The 18,959-nt window shown below is 41.4% G+C and overlaps 1 protein-coding gene across 1 annotated transcript in view; it reads left to right on the top strand.

Moving 5' to 3' along the window:
* The first annotated feature begins 4,513 nt into the window (after nt 1-4,513).
* cecr2 (CECR2 histone acetyl-lysine reader) overlaps nt 4,514-18,959 on the top strand; it is a 35,404-nt gene continuing 20,958 nt past the window's right edge. The window contains exon 1 of the mRNA XM_087842818.1: nt 4,514-4,814. Within this exon, the coding sequence (XP_087698944.1) occupies nt 4,695-4,814 (120 nt within the window). The 5' untranslated portion in view covers nt 4,514-4,694. The remainder of the gene's footprint in view (nt 4,815-18,959) is intronic.

Raw genomic sequence — 18,959 nt, 5'->3', positions numbered from 1 at the left:
TTGCTTCAATTGTATTGCCCTAGTTCACATGTTACGGTCAAAATTAAGCCTGTTCTGTGTGGATACTTATGCTTATAGTATAGCCATGGCCATTAATTGGTATGCCATACATAATGAGAAATAATAAATTAATCCTCTTTCAGAATTTTAGTACACCATACACACCTTGGTCCACATTACATTAGAAAATGTTTTATTTGTTGAAAGTAATGATGAAAGGATTATGGAAAACAAACAATAATTAAATGTTTTATTTATTCAGTTAATATAGTTATAATACATTGTTAATCTACAATTTATTTCACTAAACACAGGGCTAGCATCAAATTACTGAGCTGCTAATTTTACGTCCTGTTGTTAGATTCTGAAAATAACACACAAAATGTGTTAAACTGTGCAACACATCAAGTGTGTTAAGCGTTTTACACATTTTTTCAATGTTTACACATTTTCTTACACAATTCACACAAAATGTGTTAATAGTGTAACAACACATTTTTTGTCATTTTTTAACACATCCTTTCTAAGAGTGTACCTTGGCATGCTGAAATACTGTTAGTATTGAATAAAACAGTAAAATATGGGACCATGGTAAAGATATAATAAAGTGCTTAACAAACAAACAGACTAGTTCTGATGTTTATAGCATCACATACTCTTTTGGAATAAGTTGGTCTATTTCTTATCCTTCAGTAATGAAATAAATATGTTTTACTAGAATAAGACTAGCAAAATCACACGCAAACACTACTTTATGTGGTATTGAAAACCACATAAAGTATGTACTGATCATCAGAGAAAATAGATGCTTGTATTATATATTTGTTTGTTATTAGTGGTGTCATCAAGTATATGCAGCACTAAAATGCTGTTGCAAAGTAAGGGGGAGCAAATCAAAACAATATGTGCAACAGTACGTGATCCTTTATATATGACTATTTGATATTGTATGTCTTAACACCCATAGTTCACCCGTGAAAGGGGTTTTGCCTATTTTACCTACATTGAAAGCTTCTATGGATTGTTAAGTTAACCAGCTTACTTCTGATTGGAAGTCTAATCAACCACGGAAACTGAAACCACCTGTCAGGGAGCGACCCAGGACCCTGACAGTATCACTGTGATACTCACTCCTTTTTTTTAGACCTGGTTTAATTCTGGTATAGTTGAATATTTGTATATAATCCCTGCAGCTGTCAGACTCTATAACAGGGGTCACCAGAGCATGTTTCCAGCAATTAGCCTTAAAGAATAATAAGCACATACTTTAGTTAATCATACTAGATGCAAAAACTGCTTTAACTGCTTAAAAAAATAATTATATCTGTCAATATGAGGTTTCATGTTAAAGTTACTCAGTCTTTATTCCTATTCTTTGCTAGCAAACGAATGGTCGCGGTGATAACTACATTTGCTATATTCAGAGCTAACGACAATATTGTCATTTTACACAACACTGCTACAGTTAGGTGCTGACTCTGGCGTTGCTCAGAGACAACATAATGCCCGTCGGAGCCGCTAGCCAACTACCACACTGGTTCTAAGAGCAATTTCTGAATACTCTAATACATAAATAAAGTAAATTAAAAGTAAAAAAAAAAAAAGTCAAAACAATATGTGCAACAGCACGTGATCCTTTATATATGACTATTAGATATTGTACGTCTTAACACCCATAGTTCACCCGTGAAAGGGGTTACACTTTACACAAGGGGTACTCTTAATGTATGTATTTTGTATTGCTGTCCCTCGTTCTCCCTGCTTGTAGACATATGTGCATGTAGGTGTGTGTGTGTGGGTGTGGCCTTGGCAGGTGATTGGCCACACCTGAAGACCGTGACACACCTGCAGCTGATCAGGCCTGTCGGAGGAGCTACTTGAGAGTGTGGTGGAGCTCTCTCCGACGCTGGATCATTGCATGGCTTCACGTTAGTCTCTCGACCAGTTCTTAGTTTGAGTCTCCTGCATTATTGTGTGTCTGACAGCTGCCTCTCTCTTATGTCCCCAGGAGTAGCGGGAGACGAGAGGGCAGCGAGCACAGAGAAGCGGAGACAGGAGCTCTAACACTGGGAAGAGGACACGTCACGGGAGTCGGGAAAGCACGGGATTTATTGTCATGTTTTTCCATCACTGTAAATAAACGCACTGTTTATACACAGAGCACCGCGCCTGGGTCCTCATTCCCCATATCCCCACGGTCTGCCAGCCAGACCGTGACACCACCTGTGTGAATGTGCAGTGCTTCCACTTTGTAGGTAGAGGCACTAGAATTTTTCCCCTTTATAGGCATACAAGGCATGGAAATATTTGCTGCAAAGGGTGAGTAAATATGTTTACTTACATCTCAGTATTGATGTTCTTCCTTGCCCCCCCAGCAACAAAGCAAACAGAAAAAGTAGGAATCACTATGTTTCATGTGGTTTTTATAGCCTTTTGATTCCCTTTTACCCCCAAAGTTATGCAAGTTAGGTGAACTGGAGATTGGAAGTACAGCACCATCAGTGTACATTGATCAGACACACTGAGAACAGGTGAAGTGAATAATTGTGCTCAACTCTTCTTAAAATCCAACCCTTTGCTGGGAGATTTTGAGCCCTGACACTGCCTAAACATTGTCTTAGACTCATCAATTTCTTCAGAGTACTGCTGTCTCATTATACCACTTTATTACCCCAAAGAGCTAAAAAGATCCAGCCTATATCAGCTGATTTATTTCCCCGAGGGCTATTGAAAGACCAGTCTTGAGTCTTCAATGAAAATCTGCCCTCTTTATTGAGGGATGTGCAGCAGTTGTAACCAAATTGTGCCATAACAGCTATGTAGCCCCATTAACGACATAATCTTATGTTTGTGAATTGGATGGTTAGTTGGTTTCACTTCACAGCACAATATATTGCAGTGTCATGACAAGTGACTGTTCTGTTCTTTTAACCATGGCCTGTTAAAACTCCATGTTACTCAGTTTGTGTGTGGTGTTGGTATCTCCAAAAGTTGATTCTGTTCATCTGGACGTAGCGTGTTGTGGGAGAAACGTTTCGTCACTCATCCAAGTGACGTCTTCAGTCTCAGCTGACTGCAGGTTTCCCCAAATCTTATAAACAGTATGTTTGCATAATGACTGAAACCAGCCCACTGAAGGAACAATGGGCTGGGAGGTCAGTTCCTTAATCATAATTATGCAAATTCTCATGACCATTGATCAACAACCACTGACCAAAACCCACTGATCAATGGCCATGAGTACCATTCACAGAGAGAATGGCTGCAATCACAGCATTGTAAGATGATGACAAATATACCCTTAGGCCCCCTCCTCGATTCAAACGTTTCTCCCACAAAACGCTACGTCCAGATGAACAGAATCAACTTTTGGAGATTTACTTTACTACAACGCTTCTTTAGGTATTATGTTAGCATGAAAAACTTTTGTAAACTTCAGTCAATGTCAGTTGATCATTGCAAAGACTGGCACCACACTGATTGTCTTTAGAAAAAGAAGATGGGCTTTAGGGGCTTGAACTTAAACTGGTAGGCTGGTGGGGAGATATTTAGGTAAGGATATTTAAATTACTGTCCACTGCCACTGTTTATGGAAAATGCTTGCTATTGCGTTTAATTAGTGCACGCATTATAGAATAGAAAGTGTGATGTATTATGTGCCATACATTTACGTTCATGTAAAGTCTGTATATATGTTCCCCATTTTTTAAATTCAAGAGCTTTCCTCTTGCACCACCTTCAGACCAAAGAGTGGGCCTGCACACGGGACCACTATGTTAAATCTCGCAGTTTAGTGTACGTGCCTGAAAATTTATGCTGGTTTCCTACGCATGGTTTACGCATCAAATGGTCTTGCAAAAATAAAAGTAAAACACACACACAAATAAACACTAGACGTCAGAATAAAATGAACTTGCTCTGAGTGCGCTCAGCGCCTCCGCGGTGCCATAGCATGCACTTCTCTAATATGACGATAGAGGGAGTCCTTGTGTAGTAAACTTCCCTTAAAGTGTTTACAAAATCTCGATGTACCTGAAACTTGTGCTTGAGTAATAAACTGAACGACAGTTTCGGACTGCTGTAAGTGAAAGGGGTGTTCGTTTCACAATAGCGAAAAAAAAGGTTTCACAGTCAGGTATTTTTACCTAAAGTAATATCGACGGACTCAATTAAAACCTACAGCAAGACATTACATAAACGAACTTAAGCTGTAGGGCCATACCTGGTTTTAATGTTTTAGTTTTCAGTTATTCACCATTTACAATGGTTCCCTTTAAACGGCGAGGCCATTATCAATCCGTTGGGGACTATATACTGTGGGAGATTACTATTAAACCGAACAGTCAAACACAATTGAAAAGAGGTTTAACAGTTACAGGCTATTATCAAAATAGGCAAATATGCTCGCCACTGTAGCTACTACTTATGTTCACAGAAAGTTTAACATATCGACCTAAGTAGTCGGACCCCCCTATTCGTCTTGCAGTGGTATCGCCCTTCCCATCTGTTCAGCTCCGGTGAGACTCTGATTGAAACAGATTGTAGCGCTCTCCGGGTCGCAATGGCAACTGTCCCAACAGGACGGCGACACCAACTTTTTTCATGTTTTTAATGTTACGGAGGCACTATACGTCGCGGAAGAATCTACTTTCTGATGTGAGAAATAAACGTTACAGAATTTCTTCAGCCCGAAAATGTCCCAGGGATGTACCGTTTCTGTGGAAGAGATCCAGTCTTGGTGGGAAGTCCCCGCCATAGCCCACTTCTGCTCGCTGTTCAGGACAGCATTCAACCTTCCAGACTTTGAAATAGAGGTAAACAAGAATTGTGATTGCTGGTAGTATCACCAATGGGTTTCATTGCGGAAATGAGAAGTTGTTTGTGTCAGCTTTTTTGCGTACGGGCTGGTGCGAGCGCACTTTGTGTAACTTAGTATTTGGGTAACCAGCTTAGCATGTTCTCTGAACTTCTCACACTGAGGCAATCCTGTTAAAGTAACGAGCCAGCGAGCTCGTTAGCAGAGCTCAAGCTAGCTGTATTCGCTTTGCCCGTTGCCGTTGTTCTTCAAAGTTGAACTTTAAGCGGAGTATAGCATTGACGACACGGCTTGTGGTCCAATATTTACAGTGACTTGTACGTGTTTGTCTATAAGGATGCTCAGATGTTCGATAAACTTTAGATAGACGTCCTCTTGAACCATGTGCCTCTCGTTTGTTTTTATTTGGCCCGAGGCCCGTGTTTATGTTGCAGAGCAACCGTGCCTCAGGTCATTTAAATTAAAGTAAAGGTACTAAGGAACGGTCGGGAAGATTAGGAAATATAGTTAGAAAAGTGGTCAAGAATACGTGACGGGAATATTTCAGCCAATTAGAATTATGTTGGTTTTACTTGTGTGAATATTTTATTTTATTGTGAGTGAAAGAGCTAAGTAACTGTACGGCGCCGCTGTGTTTTGGTTTCCCTTTTCTGTCAGATAAAGTTAAGTTCATGGTGTGAGGTTTGAGTTTATTGTCTTGGAGGCCATCTGGCTTGTGTAGCCAGGGGACGCAGATGCTGTTCAGTCATTGTTTGCTCGCCCAAGTCCTGTTTTGTTGCAAGAAGCGAGGGGTTTAACGATTTTCTAAGGTTATTAATTGTCTAGGGCAAGTTAGTGGAGTAAATAGTCCACCTACTAACTGTTCTGTCGCAGAATAAACTATATTTATTACACTGTGATTACATAATTCAACTTCATCACTCGATTTGGCCTCCCACCCCCCTTTTTCCTTGAAATGTGTTCAGAGTCGATAGGAAAGCGTAGTTCACGACGCCTAACATGTGCAACATTTACGACATAGATCATGGAGATTGTTTAATTAGTCGAGCAGTAATTGCACTTTAAGGAAACCGGCGAGGTCAACATCGCGCATCAACAGTCTCCATCACTCAGTCATCCCCACCCCCTTCGGGAGAATCACGTAGACATCGTCTTTGTTGTTGAACGAAGTGGCAGCCAGATGGGGGACTAGCATTGCGCCTAGTTTACATGAAAGTTGATCTCCTTAAAGGCCCGATGGGCTTGATTTCAAAGTAATGTTTCAATGATGTATTCCTGTTTTAAAAGAATAACTTAAGCAGATCACGTGTTTGGCTCCATTACTCAGCCGGATTTCGGGGAAATATTGAGATTGATGTAGTAGTCTTACACTTTGACATCTTAATTGGGCACAGAAGTGTCCAAGGTCACAACTCTTTTGGTTCTCGTTATAATGATCCACTGGGGAATTTACAATAAGAGCTAAGTAGTTACTTAAGCTTATAACTTTTATTGAAAGCTAGTGGAAAGTACGTGTCTTTCAAGGGGAAATGAGCAACATTAGCAACAGTGGTAATACCCCCCTCCCACCAAAACTTCAAAAGAAACCGTTTTAGGTGGGGAAAATGCAAGTAGAGCCCACATTGTCAAATGTTGTCAAAATCCCTCTGGTAGCAGGCTTTCCCACTTTGCAGCCATCTTGAAATGCATCTACCTAGGCACTGATTTGTGCAGTTATTTTGAAATATTATGGGAATTACCTTATATTTCACTGATCCGTAGGAGATGATTCCATATATAGAATCACCTGTCAAAATATTTTTTTTAACATTTGCTGACTTTGTGCCCAAAACAAGATATACAGAAGACTTTTTTTCCTTGAAGTGAATATTTTTTTCTTTTATCTGTAGTTTATTTGTGAGTTAAATGAATCAGGCGGCGTGTGTCTTGTGATCTGGCTGCTTGTGTTTTATTGGGGCTTTCATTATATTATATTCAAAGTAATGCGTAAATCACGTCCATTCAAAAAATTTGCCAGGTAAATTTATGCTCTTCATTTAAATCTTTATTACTGCAAATGCTCTCGTTGGGTTAGGTGATGTTTAGTATTTGCACGTACTGAAATGAAAGGGTTTCTTGTGCTGTTATAGTAGCTGACCAAGATGGAGAGCTTTCAAAAATAATTTTACAATATCTCGAATATTCGACGCACTTCAGACGCTTGCAACTTGTCTTTTTGGTAAAAAAATACACCACCTCTTATCTTTTCAACAAGTGTTCAGTCTTTGGAGCTTTGCTCTGTGTACACCTTGCTGTGTGCACAGAGGTAAGCGCATGTGAACGGCCAGGCACCAGAGTTAATAAGTTGTAAAAAATAAGCAGTTCAGACCACAACATTCAAATAATCTTTTACAGTGCAGATACCAACCGGAAGACTCCTTGCAAATCCCTGCACTTTGGATATTATGATAATGAGCAATCAGCTGACACAGCCCTCTGTCAGGCTGATTTATGCTGTTTTGTTACTGTGGGTTTGCAAATATTCACCCTGGCTTTGAGTCTGGACATTTGGATCCAGCATGTTTACTTTCTGAGGACTTTGCAATGTAGAAAGAAGAAGAAACTGTTTGGCTGACGTGTTTGTTTTGCTTTAATGCCACATAGCAGCAACAAGACAAGCTGGCCCGGGCACTCCCATGAATGCAGCAGTTTAGGCTTACTGTCATTTACCTTTGCTTTTTCTTGTTTGTTTTAAACTTGTATAGTCAACGTTAGTAAAAATCAACGAGGCATTTTGCGCCACATTTAATAATCAGGATAATTTTGGCCTCCGATTAATTCCTTTGACTTGAGGTTCATTTTCTTTTGTCTTCCAAGAGGTGCTTCATAAGGGGAGGTGACTGAAAACGATTTATTGGCTAATATCAATTAGCTTGTACAGGTTGAATTAAGGGGGGAATAGGGGGCAGGGTAGGGTCCAGAAGTGGCTGTCATTGGTCATGACAGAGTGGGGCCCACTGAGTGATTTAACGTTGGCATTCCTTCTGTCTTCTCTTGTGGAGATGGCATGTTTAATTGGCTGTTATTGACCAGTGTCCATTTTTGCCATCCTCTAGAGAGCAGTGGTCAGTGTTGATGCTGCAGAGGACCTCAAGCAGCTCTGAAAACAGCTTGAAAAAACATGCATTTTACAGTGGAGTTCCATACAAATCACCGATGAATCTGAGAATTCCTAGCAAAAAACGTGGGTGTCTGTAGCACATTGTCGGCCTTACCCTGATTTTCTGGCAGATTATTAGAGCTGAGTTGGTTTGCGAATGTGAAAGGCATCGCAGAAAGTTAAGGAAGGAGAATTAAAAACACGAGTTCATTTTGTTACTCACATCTCATCCGAAGTCACTTTGAGTATGGAAAACAGCGCGTGAATATAACATCAAAAAGAGTGGATTTCCAACTGTATCCACTGTGGTGATCAGACAGGCCACAAATCCCGCCTCCTCCACAAACACCTGTTTCTTTTTCTCATAATGGATACTTTTGTTAAGGCTGCCACATGTGAGACCACAGTGTTTAAAGCAATATGAGACTACCACCAAAATGGATATTGACAAACTCTGTGATCCAGTTCACTGTTGTGGCAGCTCTATTCTTTCTATGGTGCTGGTCAGTGATAATGGAGCACTCCCAGTCTCCTTGGCTAGCCTTACAGAACGGCCCCTTGCACATTGTTCCAGCACTGATACACTTCACTGTCGATGGTTTCCACTTTCCTCGAGACTACAGGCAGAAAACCGGGAAAGCAGTGCATGTGTGTGGATGAGAGATGGAGAATACACTGGAGAAGAGTCTTGGAGGTGAGGAAGCAACTTGTGTTTTAGTACGAGTAGCCGTCCTCTTTTTATGCCTTTTTGTGTTGCGGCTTGTGAAAGGTTTCTTGGCTGTTTATCTGGTAAACGATTCCTGAAATCCCACAGCCAGCACACAGTGTAGTCTTCTGTTGCTCAGTCCTCAATGATGTGCCCTTCATGCCAAGGACCTCTGTCCCTGGCTTCATGTAAGTCGGTGCTCTGCTGGCAGCCTGTTTGGCACATCATCATGCATTTGTTCCATGTGTCTTCATTAGCTGCCTGTCGTCTTCTAACTGAGATGTAGATTTAGAGATGTTTTATTTCATCGTAGTTAATAGCTGGTGTGAAAACAACTTAAACGAGAGTCTTTCATGTACTTTTTCTTTGATGAGTAATAAGAGGAAAACGAGATTGCCCAGGAGTGGGTTGACAAATCTAACAATACGTCTTGAGATGTTTTTATGCAGTTTCAATATCCCACACTATGATAAGAGCTCCTCTGCAATCCCTTTTTATCTCAAACAACGAAAACACGTCTAGTTAGGCTAGCCAATCTCTTGCTGCACGTCTGTACACTACAGATCCTATTTGACATGGTTAAAGAAGAATGAGCAGTATGGGCAGCGAGTGCAGCTTTTTAGTAGTGTGGATCACTCGGTGGTAGTGTTGTTTTACTTTTCAGTAAAAATTGTACTGTCACTTCAGAAATTTGCAAAACTCAAATATTTCATCGCTACTGTGGTGAAAAAGCTGTTAAGCTTTTCTGCTCATCTCAAATTATCACTTGAGATGGTTGTGCAGCTGTTGGTTTATTGTAAGATCACAAACAATAGTCCCTGTGCGCTAACAGCATCTGAGGCACTGAATATTACTTTTATCTTTAGGGGCAATATTTCCAAACAATAGTAAAAGCCTCACTCGGGATTTATGCTTCAGCTACTGCGTAGTTATATCACAACTGCATCCCACCCTGACGTGCACCTCCCTTGAAATGTAACAATGCATCGCATCAGTGCAGCCTGCAGCTACTGTGATTGGTCCCTTCAGTGTCATTGATTCCTCCTATGCCAATCATTGTATCAATATAAGAAATAATAATCATATATCATCAATTTAAGGACTCACAGATATCAGCAAAATCCTGAAACAGGGCAAAATACACATGGCAGAGAGTGGAACCACTCTAATAGTGACTGAAACCAAAATTATTTCCACTTCATAGCCATCTTTGTAACACCTCAAATGCAGTTTTTGTGTGCCAGCAATATACGAGAGTACCTGCAGTTTCAAACCTGGAATATAATGACTTCATGTTATACATCTACCACAAATACTCAAAAGTGTCACAGCATTGCAGCTCCATTTCTTGCTCAAACAAGAGTGCTGATTTGTCATTTCAAATAGTATGCTAAATTGCATAACGGATACGGTTAGCCAAAAAGTTCTAACTAACTGTAAGCTTTCATCGGTGGAGCAACACCGTTAACTTATATGCTTCCTGATTCAGCTAATGATCGGTTCTTTCAGGGCAGGGCCAGAACTACAGCTGCCACTGGCATTACACGATTCACTGTTGGTTTCTATTGAGAGTTCTGGAAGTGCTGTGTAGCTCCTTAAAGGCCTGTACGTCGGAAGTTTTTTTTTTTTTCTCTAGTTGACAGCATAAGGGAGGTCATACTAATAAAAGTGCTTTTGAACACCGCCACCTTCTAGGAGGGAAGTGCATTTTATAATGGCAATATCTGACGTTTTGATCTCTCTGATAAATTTCCCTTTAAATATATGATGTCATGAGCACCTGCTGATGTCATTATCAAACCACATTAGAATACATGCAGGGAAATGACACGTATCTCTGCCGAGTTTGTTTGTTTCTTGTGTGTGATTATGTTTAGATTATATTTTGCACAGTTTTTATAATGTTGTAATATAATGTTGTAATATAATGTTGTGGGCACCTGGCTGAAAAGTAACCGCGACAAGTGCAGCACTTTGTACAAAGTTAAATATTTGTCCATTCTTAACAACCATAAAACAAACACAAAAAACAAACATCCTCAAGGGCTTGGCGTAGACAGTTGCCACCATGACACGCTGCTCACGTTTTGGACAACAATGGAAAAATTATTCTTGCAATACAGTCAACGTCCCCCTGAAAAGATTGCATCAACATATTCAGTGTTGAAATGAAAAATGTTTACAGTTTCTCCTGCTGCCCATTGCCCCAATCCTGTTTCGAAACTGTCTCACTGTCAACATTTCATGGAGTTGGTGACATCTTATGTTTCCTAATACACTGACACCCAACTTCAGTCCTAATTTAAAGAACTGAAAAAACCCTCTTTTGTTTGATTTGTATTTCAATTATGAATTCTACACATTTTAATATAATTAACTGCCACTTGCCTTTACCTTATACGTAACAACAGTTCCTCTGTGTTATTCGTTTTTGGAGGCCCAGTCTGCCTTGCCTGTCACTGTGCACGAACCCCTGGCATCACCATGACTAAACCCCAGATGGTGGTTCTTTCTCTCCCTTCCCCCCAGAGGGCTCTTCTCTGGGTGCTTGTCGCTGCTGCTGTAGCCTTTCTGAGGGAGGGGGGGCTTCTGTTTTTTGTAATAGCCTCCTGTATGACTATAAAAGATTTCGTCCCATTAGATCTGGTAAATAAGTGAGAGCAGGCTGTCTGTGAGCATGCCCTTGTTTCTGTTGTCTAGAAAGCAAATGGATTAACAGGGGGAGAAGGATCAAGGCTTAAGTGTTGCTCCATCGTGGCCCAACTTCAGAGTGAGACTCTCCTGCTCCCCACTTGTCCTGCATTATAGCTGCAGATAGCAGCCATTTAGGATAATACCGGCCTGGCCTCTGTTAGAGGTTGTGATGTGAGGGCCAAGTATGGCTGTTGTGAAGATGGCAGGACATTACTAGCAAATGGGATGGGAATCCCTGACGTTTACCTTCAACCTTGGGCTGCTTTACCTCTTTGCTCATTTCCTGGCAGGAGATTGGATCCCTGCACACATTAACAATGATCCATTCTCTTCCCACAGCTATACTGATCAGTCATCCCTGGCATCCCATTGCCTTTCTTTGCTACTGTCCCACCCACGGAAACATCCCAGCTCAACCTCGCTTATTGCCTTGCAGACGCCGGCCTCTGATAACTTCCTTTCTAGATCGTAACCCCTTAAAGAGTTTTCACACTCCGCAACTGCTGCTGTGACATCAAGAAGCTTTTTGCATGTCTTTTTAATGCCCTCTCTTCCATGCAGTGTGTGTGGGGGGGCTTTGTAATAGTCTGCTGCCCCTCCCCCAGTTGTGATTGACAAGTGAGAGCAGCAGTACATGCATCAGATGGTTTCACATGGGGACTATGTGCACAGAGGGGGAGGTAGAAGGGCACATATACTGTTTTTTCCTCTCAGTTCCATTGTTGCAGCACCCCATGGTTCCCTCCCTCTGTCTCTAGTCGAGGACAGCATCCCTTCAGTTTGCATTTTCACTCGGCGTCTTTGCAGCCGGTTGCGAAGCAGACATCAGAAGTGTCGAAGAAACAACACGATAAGAAGTTCTCATCCAGTGAGATGGTGTTACTCAAGTCAGCAGATAAGGAGACGACCTAGAGGCAGTTTTTACAGACAGCGTGGCTTTCATCAGGTGTGAGAGTGTGTTTGTGTGAGAAAATGGCACAATGACATCCTGGAGTCGGCTACTGTAGTAGAAAAACCATGCAGGCAGTTTTGAGAATGTTTGTGTCAACAGATTTTAGCAATGCAGTAATGTTGGCAATTGTTTAAGAGGTGGCTAGGAAACATGAAACTAGTATTGGTATGAGAGTTAAAGGATCCCTGGTACACTAGTGTATCAAGCTGTAAAACAAATTCAGAACATATCCTACGTATCTACATAATATTGCTCCAATAGTTGGAGTGGAAGTATTTTAGAGCTGTGCTGGCACAAAGAAGAGGGGTAGGGTTAGGTTTTATTTGAATAACCGGTCCAGCGAGTTACTGGTGGATGTTTCATTTTGTAACAGCAAAAGCGTGGCCTGGTTCAACGTGTTTACTGGAAGGCCCGCTGTTTTCCCCCAGCAATTCTGATGCCTCGACAGAGCATTCAAATGAATTAGGGGGGTGGGTTCCTTCACACAGGGGCTAATGTTGGTGTGAACACGGCCCTAGGAGCTTTTGCATCGCTGTTTGTGAAAGTCGGGACGTTGGCGCAACTGTAAGAGCTATAAGACCCTGCGCTGTGTCGCATCTTATCCTGTGAAATGTTCCATTTAAAGGCAGTGCTACACTCAGCAGCCATCCCACTTTAAAACATGCCCAGATTATATTTAGAAAGATGTACATCTCCTTAAGTAAAACGAATTGATCCAAAGTTGATCTTTAATTCACATAATTGACATTTATGCGAATTAGCAGCGCATATTTCACATAATCTTTTTAGGCTCCCTACACATGTGAGATTTTTATTTTATTTGCGTGTGTGTGTGTTTGAACCATCTGTTTTCTATATGTGCCTGTGTATATATGATTCTACTGGGATGTCAGCTGAAGCAGGAAGCTCAGTTTTATATGAGAAAGTTGATGCTATGGTGTCCTTAAAGCTGGCAGTGAACACACAAGACGCTGTACTGGGTGGCCTCCCCTTCTCCTGTGCTTAATGATCCTCTCCCACATACTCGGAGAGGTAGTTCGTGTAAAAGGTTCCCGTCTGTCTGAGAGAGCTCAACTGAGGAAAGATCTGTGCAATGCCCATCCCTCTCCTCCCTTCCCATGGTCTCCTACTCTGTAGCCAAGCCACCTGTCCCACCTGGCCATGACACTGATACTAAAATAAAACCTAGCAGAATTTATAAACTGACCTAAAAGCTGCTAGTGTATCATGTTTGTTTTTGTTTGTTGTTTAATTTTCATGGAACTATTTTTTGTGGTTTTTTTTGTTTGTTTCCTTCTTGTCCATGAAGAAATCTAATTCTTATAGGAATGCCTTGTGTGAATCTTGAGTGTAAAGCGCATTACTTTTTCACTATTTTAAATTTATTATATACATATATTTTTAGAAGTTCTTGTTTTGATGAATCAGTCAAATGCATTTATCACCAACAAAAAGTTGTTGATGCTTTCCTCTGATCAGATGAACCGTACATCCTGAGGATGTGAGGGCGTTTTCCTGTGGTGTTACGGCTATGTGTTCATGTTTGTCATGTGGCAGGAGGTGGTTGCGTGCGGGGGTGGAGGGTGTTGTCAGATGATGGCTCCTGGAGGAGCCATGTGTAAGCTGAAAGTGGGAGGGGGTGGTGGAGGAAGAAATGAAGAAAGAAGTATAGGAGAGGAAGAGAGGAGCCTTTACACAACAAACAGACGTCCCTTCCCCCTCCAGCTAGCCATGCACACGTCCTCCAACTGTTGGTGATATAGACCCCGGAGGAGCTGTTAACGGCAGTGGCATGGAAAGTGTCTGCTGTGAGGGTAGCCAGAGAGGCCAACCTCCAGATATTAAAGGCTTTGAGGATCTGCTTTAACCTTGGAGCCGCTGATACAAAATGCCTCTTATCTAAACCTTCTTTTTCACGTACTCTACAGGTTGTACTGGCCAGAGACACACATGCACACATTTTATCTGAGGTTTTCTCTCTGTGCAGATATGGATTGGGGCGCATGATTGGACCGTTAGCATCCACTGACAAAAGCACATTTCACTTCTATCTGGATATGCAGCTTTTCTGCTTTGCGTTGAAATCTGTTGGCTGCTTTTAGCCTTGATAGTGTTTCTTTCAGAAAGTCAGGTTGATTCATGTCTCATAACATTTACCACTTTGATTCTCATATCAAAGAGTCAGACTGTGTTTTGTCCCAGTGGTATCATTGTAACCCTTATAACAGCAGATGTGCCCGCACATAATGCAGGTTTATTGAATACACAGTCAGTCCATGATGGACCCACTCTTATGAGACGGCTGTGACTGGATAGAACGTGTCTGCCTCCTTTAGTACTAAATACAGCTGGGAGAGTATCAGTCTACATCTCAGTAAAGGGTTAACACACAAATGTGTTTTGGATCAGTACTAGCTGGAGAGATGGGGTGAGATTTAACTTCTAACATGAAAATTATGCTTCTGCGTCAGAGCTACGTTGTAACTTGCACCATAACCAGAATCCCATTTTAATCCTATGCTACAACCTTCTACGTAGCACGATGTGCACCTCCCGAGATGTTGGGGCGACTCATACCACCACGACTTGAGTGGCGTGGAAGATTGAGGTGTAAGCACAGGAGTTATTTCCTGCAGAAGTCTTAATCGAGCTTAAATCAAGCTTTGTCCTGGTTTGTCCATATGTCTTCTTATCTTTTGTGTTTTGCAAATTTAGTGTTTATTTTTACCGTCCCTAGGAGGCATTTGTATAAAATCCAGCCCTAATACAGATGCGTGGTTACCAAACCAGGCCTGTGGTCTATGTTTAGACAAAGTTTGGAGGAGGAAATTAAGAAATGACTGAAACTTGTTGACTCAGGCAGATACAGTTGGATATAGTCAGATACAGCACATTATTGTCATTGTTTCTTCTTGAATAAGGAGTTAACTTTATAAATCATATTGTTAAAGACATTTCAAGTATTAGTAGGTTTTATAAATGAAGTGACTGTAAATTCTGGGGTATTTTGGCAGTTAAATAGGTGTAGCTTTAATAATCTTCCCCCTGACATGTCTATATTGCCACTTCTTTTTCCAAAATTTGTCTTACTTGGCCATAAGCATAAAAAAAGATACCTTTTTACTAGGGGTGCAACGATACTATCGATATTGAACCGTTCCATACAGTGCTTTCGGTTCGGTACGCATATGTATCGAACAACACAAAATTTTTAATTTATTTTATCAACTTTTCTTCTGACGATGCTGTCTGTGTTGAGCGCTCAGTGGATCTGCGCTCGACAGTGCAGCCTAGGCGGAGTAGTCGAATGCAGATTCACTGAGCGCAGGGCAAGCTAACAGACAGAAGTTAAGCTCTCCTTGCAACATGGCAAATTGAACCTCCCCCACCCTCATTCAGATCTGGCGTTTGGAACTATTTTGGTTTTCATGTGATGTATGACCCTGAAGGTAAGCGCGTCATGGACAAAAGTAAAACAGTATGTCGGATGTGCCACGCAATGCTCAATTACATTGGTGGGAACTAGTGCGTTAGCGCAGTTAGCTTGTTAACGTGTTAGCCGTCCAGCCCCTCACACGGGCGATCCGCGGTAGCTCATTAATGGAGATTTTGCCATGTTGTGGCGTTAACGTCATTTCAACGAGATTAACGCTGACAGCACTAGTGGGAACACAACGAATATGACTCCACATTTACTCCGACATCATCCTAGTGCAAAGACAAGTGGAAGCAGACAAAAACAACAAGCACGCATGTTACAAACTTTACATGATTCTCCTTATGGGGACCTGATATGTTTAATATGCTGCTGAGAATATAGCCCAGAAGAAGCGTATAGTATAGCTTTTATTTTGGAAAGAGCCATTTCTCTGTAATAAACTCTCTTTTCCAAAGATGAGTGATTTCTCGATCAGATAGATTAATTTTTTTTATTACTTTGTTGTTTCAGCAACATTAAATTTAAAAACTGTACTTTTGAGTTAAAATATATATTTATAATTTTAATAAATGACAAATTAAAAAGGCATGAACATTGTTTTTGTATCGAAAAAATATCAAACCGTGACACCAAAGTATCGAACTGAACCGTGAATTTTGTGTATCGTTGCACCCCTACTTTTTACCGTTATCTGCATGAGGTGGACAAAGATTCTGAAAGTGCTTATCACAGATGAATGGACATTTGTAAATAGTTAGATACTTAGAGCCAAAACATACAATCATTAATCTATTTTTATTGTCAGTCTCATTAAAATGCAGTAATTTAGCTTGGTGTAAATGATGGAATAATAAGTTTAGAAGTTTCAATAAGGCAGCAAAATTGAATTTCTTTTTGACAGAAGAAGAATAAACAATCATTTGTTTGTATCTGTAAGCTTTGCTGGCGTTCTGACTTTAGTCGTATCTTGGCAGGCATGCTGTGAGTAGTAACTGGAACCTTTTTAGACACAATAATTTGTACATGTATATAAAAATGAGATTCAGAAGTAATAGTGTTAACTGGGCTAACAGAAATAACAGAATGTAGGCATTTTATTCTGCAAATGTTAATGAAAACTCATTAGGTGTGATTGGGCCTTTTGAAAAGAACAAGTGGTTAGCCACATTGTCACCATGGGTGTTACTTTTCGCACTTGTCTGCTGCTCTGAATAGACGAAGCAGTGACCCAAACAGTTTAAGTTGTTTTAGTGGACGTGGCCGGTCCATCTCACTGATAACGTAGTAGTAGTGAGTTCTACTTTGCTATTCTGCCCTCAGCTCCAGTGACGCCAACAACTGGTTTGGGTGTGGATAATGTGCGGAGGGAGAGGACAGATAAGGAAGATGGAGAAAGGAAAATGTGGGGTGGAGAGTGGAGCAAGGGTGTTGTCAGGGGAATAATAGAATGCCTCAGAGGCCCTCGTAGACACTGGGCAGCAGGGCAGGGGGAGGAAAATGGTGTGAAAGAGAGGAATAAGAGGTTAAGCCAGTGAGAGGAGCAGAGAGAGAAACAGCAGGGGAGTCTGGTGAAAGAAGTGGCAAATACCTTCAGGGCGAATTGCTGATTGCAAGCCAGGCCTACAGAGGGAGTGAAGTGATGACACACACCTTTTGACTAAACCTTGACTCACCCTCCGATCTTTGTCCCAGTATCTGAAATGAATAGCCGGTTTTTCACAGCAGTATCTTGCCGATAAATCTGACAGCTCACCTTGATTTATGCAAATTATAGCCAAATTATATCTTATCAATTATTCAGCTTTTTTATCGTTCAGTCCCATTGATCATTAATGTTAGGCAGTCAAAGTACATGTTTGAATGAATTTTCATTGGTGTGTTTTTTGCCTGTTGTCTGTAGTGTCAGTGCAGCGAGTTAGTTTGGGTGCTGCGTTGCGTGTGTGCATGTGCTTATCGAGGCAAAAGGTTCCCACAGGACGCTTCCAGCTGCAGCGGTGTCCCTTGCAGTCCTTTATCGTGCTAACTGTTTGTTAGCAACAGGCCACAGAGGGATTGGCCAATGGATGGGTGAGAGAAGAAAGAGCAAATAGACCCCAGTAATTTCCCCTCCCTTTGTCATCTGACTGACTGCGTGGCACTTCAAAGTTAGGGAAGAGTTGTTCATCCAGTGGGCTGCAGCGAGCCCTCCACTTGCTGTTCTGTACTCGACTCTGAACTCTTTCCCCAGCCTTGGCCCCGGCTTTTTTCAAAGTGATCAAAGTGCAGTTTGTCTCTGATGGATGTGCTCACTTTGGCCCAGAGGCTGCCTGACAGGGGACCTGGAAGTGGAAGGGAGCATGACACAGGATCTCACTGCATCCTATGCACATGCGCTTACAGACAAAAACGCCCACGTGTGTCGTTGTATCCAGAGTTAGCTCGCGGCTACGAAAGAGCTCTTCTGCATATGTGACCAAACCATGACGAGTGAGCTAGCCTGAGCACACGTTAAGAACTTTAAGGAGTCTCTATTGTTAAACCTCGGTCTACCTTATCTATACTTGATATACAGTACACAATACTGCCGTTTAGGACGGTATTCCAACCGGATTTTCACGACTCGAAGCAAAGTGGCAAAATAATGTCCTTAAATGCAGTCTTGCTTACATTACTGTGAGAGCTTGTCTATCACTGTTACTCCTGGTCTTGTAGCATGTGCTGCAGAACCAGGAGATTTATTAAACTTGTCAAAAATGCTGTAGAAATACAAATGCAATTCTGTAGTATTTAAAACGGTTGGTAATGATCACCCAATTATTGGTATGCACTGGCCTTGACAAGAAATCGTGGCTCGTTTTTAACCACAACAAGGCAAAAGTTGTGGTCAGTAAATCTTACATGTCTGGCTACTTCAGAACTTAAAATAGACTTTGATTTGCTCCTGGCAGTCACACACTCGTAAAGCCTACAGTTTAAGCCGTACACCTAAAATCCATTACAGTCTGACTGTGGTCACTGTGACCGTGTCAATCTTTAGGCTTTTAAAATAGCCTCAGTGCGCTTGTAAACATAATGAGCTGTTCTTCTCAATCATGAGCTGTGATTCTTATCCGCTCTTATGAAACTCGCCCTCCTGGTTTGCATTTTTTTCTTTCGTTTTTCCTTTATGCTCTTTACGTTCCTAACCTCGAGCAGAAACGTTGATCTTATCCTGTTTTTCAACTTCTTTCACAA

This window comes from Neolamprologus brichardi, chromosome 7 (genome assembly GCF_056152115.1).
Source record: "Neolamprologus brichardi isolate AB-2024 chromosome 7, ASM5615211v1, whole genome shotgun sequence".
In the NCBI taxonomy this organism is placed as follows: domain Eukaryota; kingdom Metazoa; phylum Chordata; class Actinopteri; order Cichliformes; family Cichlidae; genus Neolamprologus; species Neolamprologus brichardi.
This window is presented reverse-complemented; position numbering and strand designations above follow the sequence as displayed.